Below are 18,527 nucleotides of genomic sequence, written 5' to 3' on the forward strand. Positions count from 1 at the left end.
TCTTCTGGAAACTCAGCTAGTCTGTTAGCCAGGAAACGTAGAGGCCTCTCCCCGTGGCCTCTCAGTGTGGGATGATTTGGGCTTCCTCACAACATGGTGACTAGTTTCCAAATGTGAGGGTTCCAAGAGAACATGAAATTTTTATGCTCTAATATTTAAAGTCATATAGTATGACTTCTGCTGTACCTTTTGGTTGAAGCAGGCATAAAAGTCTGCCCAGTTTCAAAATGAAGAACGTAGACCCCACCACTTGTAGGAGGGGTATCAAGGTTACATGGCAGGAAGAACACATGAAATATGAGATATCGTTGCAGCCAGCCATATTTGAGTATACATTTTATTCAAATTAGTCCACGTCCAAAACATTTACTTCCCATTTTATATCTACTTTATTTACCTTCTTGAATGAATCTTTATATGGTTATTTTCATGTGCACTCTTACTGAAATATACTCTTTTAAATCATGTATAGCTTTTTTAAAGGAAAATAAAATAATAGTATCTAATGTCAATATTTTTGCAGATATCCAGACACAGAAGGAATCATTCACAGCATGTCTTGAAAGATGTCATTCCTCCTTTAGAACAACTGGTAAGTGATTCTTTCCCTTCAATATTGTGTTATTTATCTACTTCTACAAAATGAGTTACCCCAAAACTCAATAACTTAAAATAGCGCCCATGATTATCTCATGGTTTTGTGAGTCAGAAATCCAGGCATGGCTTAGCAGAGTCTCCCAGCTCAGAGTCTCTTAAGAGGTTGCAGTTTGAGCCAGAATCAAGGTTACTCTGAAGGCTTGACAGGGGAAGTGTCTGCATTCACATGGTTGGGGGTGGTGTTCAGTTCCTCCAGGGCTATTTGTCAGAGGCTGCTTTCAGCTCCCAGCCAAATGGGCTTCTCCAGCATGACAGCTTGTTTCTCCAAAGCACATAGGTTTGAACAGGCAAGGAGTCTGCTAACCAGATGGAAGTTGAAATCGCTTGTAAACTAATCCACTAAAGTGATATCCCATCAAGTTTGCAACATTCTCTTGGTGAGAAGCAAATCAGCAAATCCAGTCTACACTTATGGAGAAGTGATTGCGCATGGCTGTGAATAATAGGAAGCAGTGATTTGAGGGGCCTACTGCAAATTTTGAGTTTTTGTTTGTTTGTTTGTTTGTTTGTTTTTAAAGAAACTATTAATCCCTTTCCATTAGATTCTAAGTCCATGAGAGCAGGGATTTTCTTTTTGTTTTCACTTTTGTTTATTGTTGTATCCTAATGACTAGAAGAGTGCCTGAAACACTGTAAATAACATGATTGAATGAAGTATTAGAGATATCAAGAATTGTCTACTTTTACTGTTGTTAAATTCTCTCCTCCCTTTATCCCTTAAACCAACTCCATTTAGGCTTTGTCCCAACCACTCACCTCCTATTAAGGTCATCAATATCTTCCATATTTCTAAATCCATTGGTAAAGTCTCAAGTTTTCTCCTTGCTATACCTAAGAATGTAATTAAATTGATAACTCTCAACATATAATATATATATATTCTTACATGGCTACCAGTAAACCACTTTCTCGCGGACCTCCAATTAATTAAATGGCCATCTGTTTTCTCTTTTCCATTTCCTTTGCTGGTTCCTCTTCATCTTATAGTTCAGTTCTTAACTTTTCTTCTTTTTCTCCATATTTATTCCTTAGAGCATTTAATTCAGTGTTATAGCTTTATATGCCATGTATACTAACTACTTCTCCAGGAAGGACCACTGCCCTAAACTCCAGTACTGTATATTGTGGCATTTTCACTTTTATGTCTAACATACATCTTAAATTTAACATATCCTAAATTAATCCTGATTTTCTCCCAAACCCAGTCTTCATTTCACAAGATGCTAACTCCATTCTTCAGTCAAAACTCTTAAAGATGTCTTTGACTTCGTTGTTTCTCTCATAATTTAAACTTAAACATCAAAGAACCCTGTCAGCCCTATCTTTAAAATACATCCAGAATCAGTTCACTTCTCACCACCTTTATGCTGTGTCATCTCATACCTGGTTTATTGAAATACCCTCCTAACTGATGTGCCCACTTTCACCCTTGCTTTCTACTTTTTATTTTCAGTGCAATAGCCAAAATGAGCTTGTTAAAATATAAATTAGGTCATGTCACTCGTTGGATCAAATTCCTCTCTGGCTTCCCATCTTTCTTAGGGTAAAAGTTGAAAAACATTCAGTAGTTCCTAAGATCCTACTGGTCCTCAGCTAACTCTCTGGCCTCATCATTTCCTTTCTTCTTCTGGCTCATTCTGCTCCAGCCATGCTGACCACTTTATTTCTCCTACAGGCCGTAAAACCTGGTTTTTCCCCTACCTGCTGCAAAATAATTATTTTGGAGCCCAGAAGTTTGTAAGGCTCATTTTTTTCATTTGATTTGTATCTTTATCACCTTTTAAGATAGGTCTTTCCTAATCTCCCTTAAAAATCAACAAACAAAATCCCCACCATTTCCATCCACACTCTTTTTCTTTTACCCTAAATGATTTTTATCCCTAGAACTTGCCACCATGTAGCATACTATAAAATTTATTTTTGTTTTTCATTTCATTAGAATGTTCTGTGAGACGATTACTCACTCCTATGTTCATAACTATTCTCGTGATTATAACGATTGCTAGAACATGGTAAGAACTCAGTAAATATGTATGTAATGAGTGAACAAATGAAACAGATAATGGCGTTGGTTTTGACTTCCAAGCTTATAATACACAGGTCTATACTTGTGTATGCTCTCTTTATTATCTCATCCTATATCTTGAAGTACTAATTAGTCATTTGTTCTAGTATATCTTGGTGTCATCTCATAAATGAAGTTTCCCAAATTGAGCCAATCATCACCTTCTTTCCATGCTGATACCCCTTTCCACTGAGCCCATCTTTATTAGTAGCAAACATTTATCTAGGCTTAGAATACATTTTCTTTGGATCATTTATTTTCTCTATGACCCTTCACAGAAGTCACCATTTTCTGAAGTGGTTTCCCCATGAAGGATGTGGTGCCCACGTTTTTCTCCATGTGCATATGTATGCTCTTGCCCAGGCCCTCAGAAACTTCTGATCTCAACCCCATGCCACCCTTCTGTACTCAGTGCTGCACAAGACAGTGTCCTGCCACTGATTTGGGGCAGCAATCCCACACCAACCTTTTTTAAACAGCACTTTCATTAGGTCATTCTCCTTGTCAAAACATTCAGCGGCTTTCTATTTGCTACAGCATCAAGTCTACGGACCTCTCCATGGTCCCTGATTCACCTTATTTATCATCTACTCCCAAATACATACTCTCAAGCTAGCAATAGTAACATGACTAGCACATGGCTCTTACACTGAAGGAACTTGGATTTTCTGTACCAATTATAATTCCTTCATCCTACCACTCTTTTGTGTTGTTCACTCTTATTTCATGTGTAATAGACTTGTTCCATGGCTAGACTGTAAATGCATTGAATTTAGGCGTCATGCCTGTACTTTCTGTATTATACTTGCCCCTACACTAGTGCTTTTGGCACTTGTGTTTGTTCAGAAAAGGCATGTTTATCAATTGATTTAATAATGAGATATTAATGGTTCATTAAAATAATATTGTTGCTTGCAGATATTAACAAATATATGCCTGGTCTTCATAGTGAAAGTCAATTTTTCAATTTAATTAGATGTAACAATATCCTCTTTTCAAAATTAATTATTCTCGTCTCAACTTAGAGAACACTTTCTCTGGGAAGTATTTCACAGATTCCTCAAATTTGAGTAAGATAGCCCTTCTTTATTCTGCCTCCCTCTAGCAGCTTGGTTTTGCCTCTCTGAATTGCCTCTATCTTTAATCACACTAAAATTGCCTGTTTCCTTTTCTATCTCTCTTACTGAACTATTATGTTATTTCAGGAGAGGGCTATACCTCACTCACTGTTTTATTATTAAGGCTTTATATTATATAAGGCCTAGCACAGTGTAGCTGTCCAATAAATAGAAAAGTAATTGCATTTCTTTTCCATAAATTTGGATTATAGAACAAATAAAGTGCATATAAATCATTATAAAAAGCTGTTTATTTTAAATATAGCACATGCAAATGTTTACTCTGAATTATTTGATGAAACAGCAAAAGTTAGACTGAAAATGCAGCTATATGAGCATGTGTAATATAAACATACATGTACAATTATTTATATATAATTATATATGTGCAAATATATATGCAGTTATATGTAATTATATTTGAACAGTGCTTTAAGGTGTCTCAAACACTATATATATGTAGATAGATAGATAGATAGATAGATAGATAGATAGATAGATAGATATAGATATAGATAGACATAGATCTAGATCTAGATATAGACATAGATAGATATCTATTTATATATATAGATATCTACATCTCTCTATATATATTAAAAAATTAAATTATGGCTATTATTCAAATTTAATCAATAACCAGTGGCGTATTTGTGCTACATCAATATATCAAAAATATGCTAATATTAAAGAAACAATAGGATATTCAGAAATGGTACTCCCAATTTATCTTCCTAACATTAGGGTTACTGGTTTGTTTACTGGCTTGAAGTTGGCTGGCTTGATCCTCTCTGCAGCCTCAGTTCTTAATAAATAAAATTCATTTCGAACATCCTAAATTGTGGAGAGCATATTAATAGATAATACATCTATGTGCTCAGTACTCTATTCTTGGTCAGAAAGGTGGCACTGGCACTGCTAAATGGAAGGAAATAAGAGTAATTTAAGTTCGTTAGTTTGTGATCTCTGTAAATCTTGTTCTATGCCTCTCTCTCTCTCTCTCTCTCTCTCTCTCTCTCTCTCTCTCTCTCACACACACACACACACACACATACACACACACACACACACACACACACACACACACACACACACACAAACTCTAGAAACATTTGAAACTACAGTCCAATTTACTTCTTATTCCTGAGTCAAGTTTCCCTGGTTCCTCTCTCTGAGTACTTGTTTATCCCACTCTGTTTTGAGAACACAGGTTATATTCAATTTTTATCCACCACTCTCTACTTGAATTAAATTGCTTACTTTACATGATTTTAAAGACAGAAATGCTCATCTTCCCCCACAACTCTTATTTATGAATTACTCCATTATGATGCCAAAATAACCACCAGTTCTTCCAAACAACAAATTCTGATTAATTTTTAACTATCCATTATCATTTATACCAAGACTTGAGTTATTCCAGAGCCTACAAAGTTTTCTTTACATCTGACTAATGTAACCGTATATATATTTTCTACCTAGACTCACATACCTTTTCCACAAAGCTGGCACATTCCTTATTTCTATCTCTGCAACGCTCCCTCCTTCCCTCATGCCTCAGTGTTACTTCTGGAGTCAACCATAGGTTTTTTGCAGTAGTTTCCTATGGCAGTACCTACCAACATGAGCTACCATAAATGAGGTATTATACATTAAAACACTTTATAAAATAATGAAATCACTTAAGTTGGTGTTATTACTTAATATTTTTATGACAAGGATTTTTGAGATTATTTGGGGCTATACGAATCTCAATGTTTTCATCTCTCATATGTAGAATTTCCCTGAACATTTAGGAATCATGAGAGGCGTTGGCTTTAAGCATAACTGGTAAAAGTATCCCATTAGATCCATCCCATTTGGAGGAAAATGATTCCTTTTACAAAAGTGAAATCTGCCATGGTGGCTGCTGCAAAAGATGTTATCCTCTTTTGATGGCCATCATGCTTTATCTCTCAAGGTAAAAATAAAGTAGATTGTGATCAGTGTGGTTAAACAAAAGCCTAATGCATTTCTTTTGAATATTTATAAAAAATACATTCCTAATTGGAATCTAAAATCTCATGGTGGAAACTATCCAATTCACTGACCAATGATGTCCTTTATGCCACATGGTATGCAAATCCGTATGTTATCAATGCAAAAGAACTGAATTCTTTTCTGAGAATTCATGTGGATGCTTAACAAGTGCTATCAATGCAGCAACAATTCTAAACATTAAATGTCAAATATATTAATGTGTGTTTATTTCCTGATCTTATATATTTCATATTATAACTGTTTATGAACCTAATTATTTTCAGGGCACTTTCCCTTTTTCCCCTAAAGAAATGTTTGAGAAAATTAATCCTGTTTACACGTTAAATCTTTATCATCTTTATTTTTATCAAATGAGTGTAAGACATGGCTATGGATAACCCTGCAAGAGTCAAAAGCCTGTGGCAGATTTCAGAGAATCATCTGCTACCTCCTGAGCTGGTAGGATTTGGAGAACAGAGCTCAGGAAGTTGCCATGGCTTGGGGGCAAAGCAGGTTTTTTGCAGATAAACCTTAAGTCACAGATTCTACCTTTTAGAGCCAGATATCATTTTGTGGATTAATTAATACTTGTGAGGGCTTTGAGGATAGAAGGCATTGTGCGCATACAGCGTTTTCTTATTTTAAAACAAAGGGCAGCCACTTTAGGGGAATAATTCTATTGATCAGGCTGTGCTTTTCTTCTTAAATTGCAAAAAAAAAAAAAAAAGTTTACAAAAGCTCTTAAAATTCTACTTTGGTACGATAAAATTAGGTTTTCTGAAAGAACATCCTCCCTGATCTTCAAGCTGGTAGTATGTTAATAATAAGTTATATAATTTAATAACTGTAATAGAAACCATCTTCAAGTTTTCATTGTTCCGTGTGCCCTTCCTTTGTTCAAGCAGGAGTGTGTTTATGAATTCAGTGTTTGTTGAGGCCATCTCTGTGCTAGGTGCTGGCCTAGTTTGGGGGTACGCTACTTACTCATGTTCTTTTCTTGAGGGGCTTTCAGTCTAAGGGTGAAGAGAGTATTCAGCAAAAAAAGAAAGGAATCATTTTATAAACACAAATTGCAAAATATGCTTTGACAACAGAAAAACAATTTTCTGTGAGAGAGAGCGAGAGAGAGAGAGAGAGAGAGAGAGAGAGAGAGAGAGAGAGAGAGAGAGAGAGCCTACCTTGGATTAGCTAGTCGTAAAAGCACCCTTTGAAAGGAACATGCAAATTGAGATTTGCAGAATAAATAGAGTTTGTCAAGCAAAGAACTGGAAGAAGAATGATGCAAACAGAAGGAACAGGGAGGATAGAGGTGTGGAGATCAGAACAAAGTTCTTACATTACAAAAACTACAAGAATCACACACTGGCTACAGTAGGGAAATAGTCAGGAGCATGGGCAGAGAGGCAGAGCTCCAATCTCAAAGGATCTGGAGATAATGGTAAGGAGTTTAGAAGCCATTAAAACACAGAAATGGATTATAATAATTTCTCCCATCCAGGCCCACATTTTAAACTCATTTAATCCTAAAGTAGAGAAAAAGAACAAACACAACAACAAAAGAGCTGTTAACATTACACAATCCTTCCTTCCCTGCTGCCTATGCTGAAATTGGGTTACAACAAAACAACAAATTACGCTAATAAATTGCCCAGACAGTAACAGGGAAGGCCATTCTCACTGAACTCTACAGACAGGCAAAGAATGAGCAACATACTCATATTTAAAACCAGGAAAAAACAAATAGAATTCAGGAAAGAAGAGAGAAACTGAGGAGGAAGAAGGAGAGGTGAGATACAGGAAAAGCCTCCAGAAGACTGAAAAAAGTTCTGAGACACAAAGAGGTGCCTTCATCAAACTTAACCTAGATTTTTGAGTGTGACCAAATGAAACACAATGGTTACAAGATGAAAGGCTTAGGAACAGGTTATGGGACTTTTTAAACATCAAATAGTAGCTTTTACAAGATGACATTTTGATGAGTTAGAGGTAAATAAATCAGACATGTGGGTAATTTTCCCTCGATAGGGGTTTAAAATGATGAGGAAAAGCACTTGGAAAAACATAGTTTGTGCATTTTCCAAACCCAATATTTGAAAAATGGTTCAAGACATTCAGCAGAACTCCAAAGCCCACCATGTTCCTTAGTGAGAAAGCAAAGGAGGGAGAACATCCATGAAAGCACTGAGCAACATATATACTGATGGTTATAAATAAGTTGCAATGAGCAAACCATGCCTAACTCTGAGATACAAAATCAAGACCAGCTTCTCAAGAATTTCTTGGAGAATGCTTAGTTGCTTCTTCCCAGGTACCACTCATGCATGGTGCAGAATCATTTTTCTTTGTTTTTCTTCTACTCTCCTTTTCATGTAATCATTGTTTCCAACTTGAATTTTGGTTCACCGTGTTTTAAAAGTATGCACAAAGTAAATTATGTATTTACGTTAGGCAAAAACATTGCATTTTATGTCTCTAAAAACATCACATTTCATTCTGGAGCTATATGTAAGTAAGGTAGTTCTATATCAAGCATTTAATTCTGTTTTAAGTTAGTGCTTTCTATGATGTACAGATAAACTGGATTTTTAAGGTAATTCTCCCCTTTCATTTATGTTCCTAACGGATTGTGTCCATAGTAAGTCCACACACATGGTCAGCAGATTTGGTATAGCAAAAAAAGAGACAGTATAGAAATAAGTGGAGACTGAGAATAAAAATGGAAGCAATGAGTCTTCAAAAGGAAAGTGGTCCAACCTAAAGACAGTATCACAAGAAGGAAAGCCAATGGAGTTACGTAGGATGAATATGTTCTAGAGATCTAAGCTATAGCACGGTGATTATACTTAACAATAGTGTATGGTATACTGGGCATGTGCTAAGAGAGTAGATTTCAGGTGCTCTTGCCACAGAAAAGATAAGAAAAGGTAACGATGTGAGATGATGGATATGTTAATTAGCTTGACTATAATAATCATTTCACTGTGTATATATGCACATCAAAACATGATGTTGTACCCTTAAATACAATTTTTATTTTAAAAATAGGAAAATAAAAAATAAATTAAAGAAAGCCAATGGAAAGAAGACAGATGTATCTTTTTCTGTGAGTAGTGGTGAAGTAAATAAGAGATTTAAGAAGAAAAAGAAGCATCATTTGGGGATAAAAATGATGTAACCAGATATGCCCTCATTCTGAGCTTTGTAATAGAAACTATCAAAATGAGATTATTAGCAAAGTGATCTATTAAAAGTTCAGAAAACATATAGTAAGTTCCTCATTAATAAATAGGAAAACAGTTAAATGCTATATCTGAAAATTATAGTAGCCCAGGGTTGTATTTACAGAGAAAAGATGCAAAGTTCTCCTAGGAGCAAGCCAGGCAGTCATAGAGTTTCACAGGGTGGCATTACTTTGAATGGCTCACTTCAGTTTAGGACTGTGACCTGTCTCAGTTTTGTGAGTCTAGAAAAATTCTATTTATCAATATTACCAGGGCTTACAGAGATAATATTCCTAAGGACTATCTCACAGTAACCAAATTTGTAGAAGCCTGATGTATAAACTATAATTCTGACTTATGAATTTATAATAATGGATATACAGACGTTATTTAAGTCCCTCATGTTCTACATCAAAGGATCTAGGACGCTGCATTAGGAGTCAGACAGTTGCCAATGAAAACAGAATCAGAACGAAGGAGAAAATCAATAAACATTATAAGGCATAAGGGCTTTGTGGTTCTGGAGTTAAAAAGCCAATCCCTTCTCATCAAAATCTGGTGAAAATCTTAGATTCAGTTCATTTCCATTTATAAACATGTATTTTGACAGAACATTTTTGGTGTTGATGAAAACCTATTGTTTCCAATTCTGCTTCTTTTATCTGAGAACAGTGTGAAGCCTTCACATAAAAAATCACAGTGTCTGTATTTATGATTACAGGCTGGTCTCTTTGCCATGATTGTTACATTAATCAAAGGTTGTCTTCTGCTCTCCTGCCTTGTCTATAGCCTCCAACTTAGGTTGATAAACAGGTGCTATCTGGATATCCTACCACCATTCATTCTTTTCATCTGTATCTGAGCAGCTGTGTGTGCTGAGTACTTCCTCAATGCCAGCAGACTGGCTGGCATCCAAGCTGGACAAATTGCTGATCTTTCCTGCCACTTAGCATTAAATAGGGTTTCTGAGGAACATTGGACAAATAGCTCAAGAAGCCAGATTCAACATCTAAAAATTAGTTGACATTTCTTAAGTATACATAGTTTAGGGAGTGTCACTACCTTAAAGACCTACAAGGAGGCCCAGAACTTGACATATAGCATCCTAAACTTAGACCTACAGCTATACATAATTTTGTAAATTACTAGAGATAGGACCATCAGAGTCCTCAATGAGCAATATACTCAAGTGTAATTTATACATCATTGTCCTTTCAAACCAATGAATTAACGTAAAATAGGAATAAATAATTAGAATAATTAATATGGTACCATATATAAACCCACATACAAAATACATAGCAATCTTCTGTTTGCCATAATTCTTCTTTTAGCTCCTATGAGCTTCCCAGAATAACTGATTCCTGGTGCCTAGAACATAGTGAGATATTTCAAAGTATTATAACAAGGAATAATAATAAAGCAATTAATCCTACCTTATGGGATGTTTGCTTGCCAGCATGAGACTTAAAATAATGCAGGGCTTTTCATGTAGGAAGCCTGTTTGGAGTTTCCTAGTCCATGGTAAAAGCTGGTGTAAATCTCTAAGATGGCTAGAGGGGAGTATGGTATTTAGTCCCCCCGCAAAAGAACAACTGTATCTTGAATGTGAGCTCATAAGTATATAAGTCTCAATAAGATCAATACTTCCTTATTAATCTTTGCAATCCCATTGTGAACAGAGCAGATGTATTTAAGTGGATGAGGATATTACTAATCAAATATTTGTTGAAAGAATGAATGACTATACATCAAGTATGAAAGAAACAATGGAGAGAAATGAATACCTGGTTTCAGAAGTGGTAATATATGTATATAGCTACGTGTAGAAATGTGCATGAAGATATATGTATGTAAAACTATGCATGGTAGTAGTAAGTGTAGTCTGTAAAAGTATATAGTAGAAGAAATATTAGCTTCTAATGACACTGAAGACAGTTTGGACTCTGGAAGATGATATAGGAGAAGATAACTAACTTGCTATTTATCTCTTCCTCTTCCTGTTACTGAGACCTCTGGGTGGTCATTTGTATTGCATTGACCCAAGATCATGGGGAATGTCTCAGACTGTTTGATGGTAATGATGTCACATGTATAGAGTCCTAACATGTGAAATCCAAACTCTAACCTCAATCTCAGGCATCTTAAAAGATCCAGGAGTATCTGGAAGAACATTGCTTATGTATTCAAGGAGAGAGAATTTTAAGGTATATAACTCAAGCCTGCTTATGTTGATTTCTCCCTGAAAAAGTGTTAGCTTTTCCCTTTCATATTTCTCTTCCTTTTTTAGAGAAATGATCATCTATAATACATCTCTGAGTACTAAATGTCCACCCAGTGGTCTTTTAGTGAATATTTTGGGGGTAGAAAAAAGCAATATTCTTAGCTTAGAATGCATGCATCAGTTTTTATGATGGGTCAAGAGGTTTTGTAATTTTTTGGTAAATAAATTCAGGCTTTAGGTAACTTTTATTTTCATCAGAAGAAAGCTTAAATAAAGTAAATTTTGTCTATGGCTACACAACAGAAATAACAGAATTTCTTAACATACATTCTTAAGAAAATAAATCCCCCCCCACTCCCCACCATGATGCTAATGGCTACTGAAAACATCTTTCTGCCAAACATCTGTAGAAACCAGTGATGCCCAGAGTTAAACACTGTACTTATTATATGGGTTTTAGGGGGTAGATGAATAAGATTTCTTGGGACCAAGAAAAAGGGACAGTATACATCGGATAAAGAGTGGAGAATGTAAGCAATTAAATGTATCCAAACACAAACAAGGCACTGTTAACATGATTCTGAAAAAGGGTGCAAGAGAGTTTCTTTAGATTCTTTACGCTTGTGTAGAGCATGCTGAAGTGAAAGACAATTTCTGGAAATGTAGATACATGAAATATACTTTGCTATGTCTATCATAAGTAATCCTTATTATCTTCATTATTTATTCAAAAATGTATTTGTCAAATATATCTTGAAGGTTAAGTACTGTGTTTTGTATTAGGAATATAATGATGAACAAGTTAGAAAAGATCTCACGTATATCAGAGTGTCTGTAAATAGCAATTTCTTAAGTGGAGACATTTTAGTGGTTTGGGACAACTCATTTACCCCCCAGATATCTCTCTTTTCACCTGTCATAGTGCAGATGAATTTTTTTTGGCTTGTCCAATTTCCTATAAAAAGTTAAATAAACATTTAAATAGCCATTTATTCATCCACTCATTTGTTCAAACAATATTTTTTATTGTGACTGTTGGTGCCAACAAGTACTCCAGGTGCTGGGAATCCAGGTGTGAGTGGTAACGTCACAGTACATGTACTGGTACAACCAAAAAGTGGACAATTACAATATGATCCAATAAGTGCTGTGACAGTGCCAATGTCAGAATGAAATTGGAGATTCAGGATGGGGGTCCCTAAAAGAGATTGCAGAGGAATCATGGTAGGACTCTCTAACAACAGACAAATTGCATTTTAAAATAGATTTAATATATTTTAGGAGTTTGTGAGATTGAGACATGGTAGAAGTAGAGTATTACAGTCAGGGGAAAAGCATATAAGGTGGCACTGAGGGAGTGTGCTCCTTTTTTTTTTTTTTTTTTAATTAAATTTATTGCGGTGACAATTGTTAGTAAAATTACATAGATTTCAGGTGTACAATTCTGCATTACATCATCTATAAATCCCATTGTGTGTTCATCACCCAGAGTTAGTTCTCCTTCCATCACCATATATTTGATCCCCCTTACCCTCACCCCCCACCCCCCTACCCTCTGGTAACCACTAAACTATTGTCTGTGTCTATGAGTTTCTGTTTCTCATTTGTTTGTCTTGTTCTTTTGTTGTTTTTGTTTCTTTGATATTAGGCAGGGAACTTCTTAAAGCTTTTAGCAAAAAACCTTGGGGAGAATGTGTCAGTGATTCACCAAGATGAAAGGATGGAACCAGAGGGTAAGGACTTGGGATGGGGCGTGTGGGACAAGGGGAAGCTAGAAATAGTATGCTAAAAAATTAAAGTACCTGTTATAGACTTTTCCAGGAGTCAACACATCACAATTTGCATTGTGTATTTATTTACCTTAGAGCTCCACGAAACCTCTGTGGAGTTATAACAAATTATTGAATCTCCTTTAAGAAACTTACAGATGTATTAGTAATGAAAGCCAATAAATACAAATAGAAAAGGAAGCAAGCACACACCATGGAAGGTAACAAGCGAGTACTACAGAGCATCTCTTGGTAACTGAAAAAAATGCATGAAATGTCAGTTTTAAATGCACTTCCATGGTTCAAGAGGCTCATTGTCTTGGTTCCACTGAATTCTTCTTGATCCCGGGCCTCAGCAGGTACATAAGGAAGCAGGGGTGAGAAGTAGAAAAACAAAACAACTTTTCCAAGGATAATCGGTAAAATTAAGGAAGGCGTTAAATTTGTCTTTCTTTTACCATTGTTAATCAGTTTTGTAAGCAAGTGACTGCAATGCCCAGAAGGAAAAGTGAGTAAAGGTGTATCACTATCTAACAAATCATTCACATTACTCTTTGTAATCTTTCTTTTGGATATTTAAGGGCTTGTAATGACTATGATCTCGCAGGCACTTCCCATAAGCTATATATGCATTATTAATGAAGTTCTATGACTGGAAACTTCTATCACTGCAATGACTATTGAAAAGCATAGGTTCATTTAAACTAATAATGCATGGGAGTTGGTCACAGTTTTAACATATGCATTCTTCTTGCAGATGGTTGAAAAAGAAGGTTATCTTCAAAAAGCTAAAATTGCAGATGGAGGAAAGAAACTAAGGTAATAAAAGTTCTTTAAATCACTTTTATATAACTATATTAGTTTCCCATCTCCTCAACTTGCATCACCAATATCGTGTGGAAAAGATGACTCTGTGTTTCAAGACTAGAATATACTCTGCTCTCATTAGGATCAATATTATTTTTACTGTAATTATAATTTTCCAGTTAGGTACTACATTCTATATTGTTGCACAGAATACATAAATGAAGTGCTCTTGTCCCCCTGGGACTTGAATTCTTAAAAAAAAAAAAAACACACACAAAAAAAAACAAGAAAAATGCAAAGAAATACAAAATAGGTCTTGATTTCTGGGATTAACAGATTAGCGGATGAATGAACTCACTTTGCAGTATAGAAAATTTCCCTATAGTATATCGGGAGCATACGTTTTGAAGGATCGAGGATTTGAAATAAATGTGTAAAATAAAAATCATCTGAGAAAAGCAGATGGAAAATAAAGTCATTTGTCAGATAAAAATTTCAAAGTAGCCACATTTGGTGGCAAGATGAACACAGTGTAGATGAGAGAAGTTAGAAAAGGTAATAAGCATTCCCCAGTCAACAGCAGCAAAAACCTTAAAGGAAAAAATAAGGCTCATAGGAGAGTAAAGAAAGATGTTGGAATATTGTATACGTATGGAATATTTAGAACTAATTATCTCCATTTTAGATTTTTTCCTATTTGTCATATAGGTCCTAGTACAGTTGAACCTTGAACAACATTCCCCCACCCTAAAATCCCCTCCCCCGAGTTGAAAAGCAGTATAACTTTGGCTCTAAAGCTAGCCTTTAGCATCTGTACATTCAGCTAACCATGGATTGAAAACAGTATTTTCAATCCGCAGTTGGAAATGAGAAAATACTGCTTTTCGATCCACTTGGATCCTCAGAGGTGAATCCCACAGACAGGAAGGGCCGATTGTGTTTATTGAAAAACACTCATGTGTATGTGAACCGCTGGAGTTCAAGCCCACGTTGTGCTAGGTAATATGCAAGCTGCAAAGATATGTAGAAAGTGTTCAAATTAAGAGAGAAGGAATTTTCTCGTTACTGTATTATTAATAGTTAAAACCATAAAGGATAAATGTACTATTCGTGAATTGTATAATACAATTCATTACTAGAATGGCACTCTGGCCAATGCCAGAGAAAGAAGTGTGTTTTTGTTTGCTGTCTATAATGGAATATATATATTTAAAGTCAAATAGAAGACAATCATCCATGATTACATTACTTAAAATAGCGATTTCAATTTTAAAGACCAAGCTCATTCTCTGTCTATATTGTCTTATTCTGGGATAGCGAACAGGGCCTTGAATCCTCTCCTAGACTGTTCCTTTTCAGTAACCCTGCATCCACTCTCCTTTGAGTCATCCAGGAGATGCACAGGAGACAAGATCAAATGCAAGACTACTTTAGAGATTGGGCAAGTCCTGCCTTAGTGAGTTGGGTTCTGAAAGGGCAACAGGAGAGATTCTTTGACTTTGACTAGCCCAGGCGAGTGTCCTCCTTTTCCCAAGAGCTCACTCCCAATTACAGCAATGACTCTTCCTAAGATGAATAAGTCAAGACTCTCTCTTACCTTACCAGGCACGTGGACAAAACGTCCAAAGAGGGATAGACAAGGACCCATGACCTTGTCTAAATTATTGTTTCAGCTCTTCACTGGGGTGTGGTAGGAGAGAGAGGATGACAGCTTTGGTTAGACTGTCCCCCCAGCCTCATTTAAGGAAGAGGGGACGATTCTAAATGGAATTCCGAGAAAATAAGATGAAGCCCCACCACAGTGGTTTTGTAAAGTGTCCTTGCTCATAAACCATTCTTATAAATGTTTTTCCTAGAAAGTGGTATCAAGAAAAAGGAGAGGGATAGAACAGGATTCTTTCCCTAACCAACTCACATGAATATATTTTTAGGTAGTTTCAATCAGTGTGTATACCATTTTGTGTTCGTTTTATTTGTTGTTACTTTAATCAGTTTGCATACCATGTCTGTGTTCTAGTTTAAATTCATATAAACAATAAGTAGTTTGTAGTCTTATTGTTCTTTCAATCACTTTGCATGCCTTTATGAACTCTTTCAGCTGTTTTCATTTAAAGTTATATACAATTTTAGTTTTTATTTTATTTTTATTTTTGTTTTAACCTCCGGTGCACAGAATTGAGGTTCAGTGTGTGGCCTTGGATTAACATCCTTTAGGCAGGACCCTTAGCTCATTTAATTTTATTCTCAGTTTCCAATCCTCACTTCAATCCTTTGTAGAATCTGTGTTCATCAAATTCACTTCCCATTTATTCATTTGGCTATATGTGTGGCATTCTAGAAAACAGTGTACGTGTTGTACGTGTGTGTATGTATATGAATGTGTTCTAAATTGCATAAGCCTTTTTGTGTTATAAACCTCATTCTGTTTCTAACTATTTTCATTCAATATTAGTATTTAGACATCTATCTATAGCAGTATATTTAGAATGAGTTTGTTTCTTTCACCTGCTGCCCATTTTGCCATTGTATACATATACCACTTTTTACTCACTCAAGCTCCCAGCAGTGGCACCTAAATTGTCCCTACCTCCTTAGATCCCAAACATTATGATAAACCACACATATATGGCTCCTTATGAGTGGTGCGTATACTCAGGCATGAAGAATTGCTTGGTTGTAAGGTACACACATTTATAAATCCATGGAGCACTGCGGCCAAATCTTTCTCCTGAATGAGTGCACCGATTCATACCTTACGCAGTGCAGAAGGGCTCCATCTCGCCATAATCATATCAACACACACTTCACATAACTCTCCATTTTGCAAGGTGATGGCTATAGAACATTATTTCAGTGTTGCATTTATTTTTATTCCTCTGATTGGTATTTCAGTTGAGCCTCACTTCATCTATTTAGAGTCAGTCATGGTCTATATCTGAGAACTGCCTATGCACAATCTTTGACTATTTTTCATTGTTTCTTACTGTTATTTTTTGAGAGAACTCCTAATATACTCTAAACAGTAATACCTTGCCAACTTTAGACTTTGCAAATATCTCCTCCAAGTCTCTCGTTGTCTATTTACCTTTCTGATGAAAGTCCTCAATGTCCAGAAATCTGTAAATTTGACCCCTATTGTTGCATAATCTTACTGTTTATTATTTTGGGGGTTTGCTTTTGTTTTCATTATAAACCTTTAAAAATTGAATATTATAGACATACTCACCATGTTTAAGAACATATAATGTTCTACCATGTTGATGGCACTGTAATATACTAAATGATTCCTACAATCCTCTTTTATTTGATTTTTAAGTTGATTTTAGTTTTATACTAAAATAGTTATAATTGTAGTAAACCTCCATTACTTGCCAATTTTCATTTATATTTTCTTAAGATAAACTCTAAGCCTGCATTACTTCATTAAATCACATGATAATTTTTAAATGATTGTTACGTATGGTCATATTGCTTGCCCAAAGAGTCTGTATGTTTTTGTCACTGGCAACAAAATGGTTAGTTTAATATTAACTTTAAAAAATTTTGTAGTTTTTATCCCATAGATAATTTAGTAACTATTAAATAGTATACCATAATTTGTATCTCTTACATAAAATTTCCTTTGATAACCTTTTCTTTATTTATCAAAGTCCTTTAATATCTTTTTATACATTTTAATGAGTCAATAAGCAGTATTAATACGTGCTTACTCTGCCAAGCACTTGTCTAAATGTTTCACCAATAATACTGAAATCATACTCTAAAAGAGACTGTATTATTACTTTCAATTTTACAAGTAGAGAAACTTGGTCACTCGTATTAAACTCTCCTTTCTCCCAAATCTTACTGTACAAATTGTTAGTCTAAGATTTCAGCCCTGTCCTCTGTGTGAAGTAGGTTAGTTTTTTCTCTCTTCCTAGAAGCCGTTTGAGGCCAGGGAGCTAAAATTGTCCTTTTATTTTGTACCATCAACGATACCAAGGGCTTCAGTTGCCACATGATACATATTATTTTACTAATATTTATAGTTTTCTACTGCTAAATCCATGATTGGTCATCCACAATGTGTATTGTGTCCTTATTTTCATTCCTCTCCCTTCCCATTTTTCTTTTTTTTTTTTAGCTTCCCTTTTTCATATTTTTTTTTCCTCTTTCTCTCTAAGAAAAGTATGACCAATCTCTGAATATGAATAAGACTGCGTGAAGGGAAGACTCAAAATACTGAGTATGTTTTACATTCATAAAGGACCATAAATTTAGCCTGATTTTGAAATGAAGTTTTACAAATTTCCCCATTGATCACAGACAGGATTGAAAGCCAGATATTCATCATTCAACTTTTATTTTTAATTGTATACATTGAAAACATGCTTCAGCTTTTCTGATGAAATTTAGGCATTCCTTCATTTGTAGTCTCCCCTCCCCAAAAGTGAAGTAGCCCCGGAGTCTCTCAAACTGTATATGAAAAGACCCTAATGAAAAGTTAATTTCTATACTTTAATTTCACAAAGGCACCCGACAGCATTTAGCCTACTTCTGTACCCTTATCTCTCCCTCTACATCCCTCACTTCATGCCTTCCCCTTCATCGTCCCATTTATGCTCTGTGCATCTTCTCACATGTAGCTCTAACTCTGCTCTGCCCTTC

General features: G+C 35.4%; 1 protein-coding gene across 1 annotated transcript in view; it reads left to right on the plus strand.

Annotated features, from left to right (window-relative positions):
• ARHGAP15 (Rho GTPase activating protein 15) overlaps positions 1–18,527 on the plus strand; it is a 620,344-nt gene that overhangs the window by 79,315 nt on the left and 522,502 nt on the right. Inside the window, exons 3-4 of the mRNA XM_019735910.2 lie at positions 524–592; positions 13,831–13,892. Of these exons, the coding sequence (XP_019591469.1) occupies positions 524–592; positions 13,831–13,892 (131 nt within the window). The remainder of the gene's footprint in view (positions 1–523; positions 593–13,830; positions 13,893–18,527) is intronic.

Source organism: Rhinolophus sinicus, chromosome 17, assembly GCF_057876585.1.
Source record: "Rhinolophus sinicus isolate RSI-liver-muscle chromosome 17, RSI-T2T, whole genome shotgun sequence".
NCBI classification, from domain to species: domain Eukaryota; kingdom Metazoa; phylum Chordata; class Mammalia; order Chiroptera; family Rhinolophidae; genus Rhinolophus; species Rhinolophus sinicus.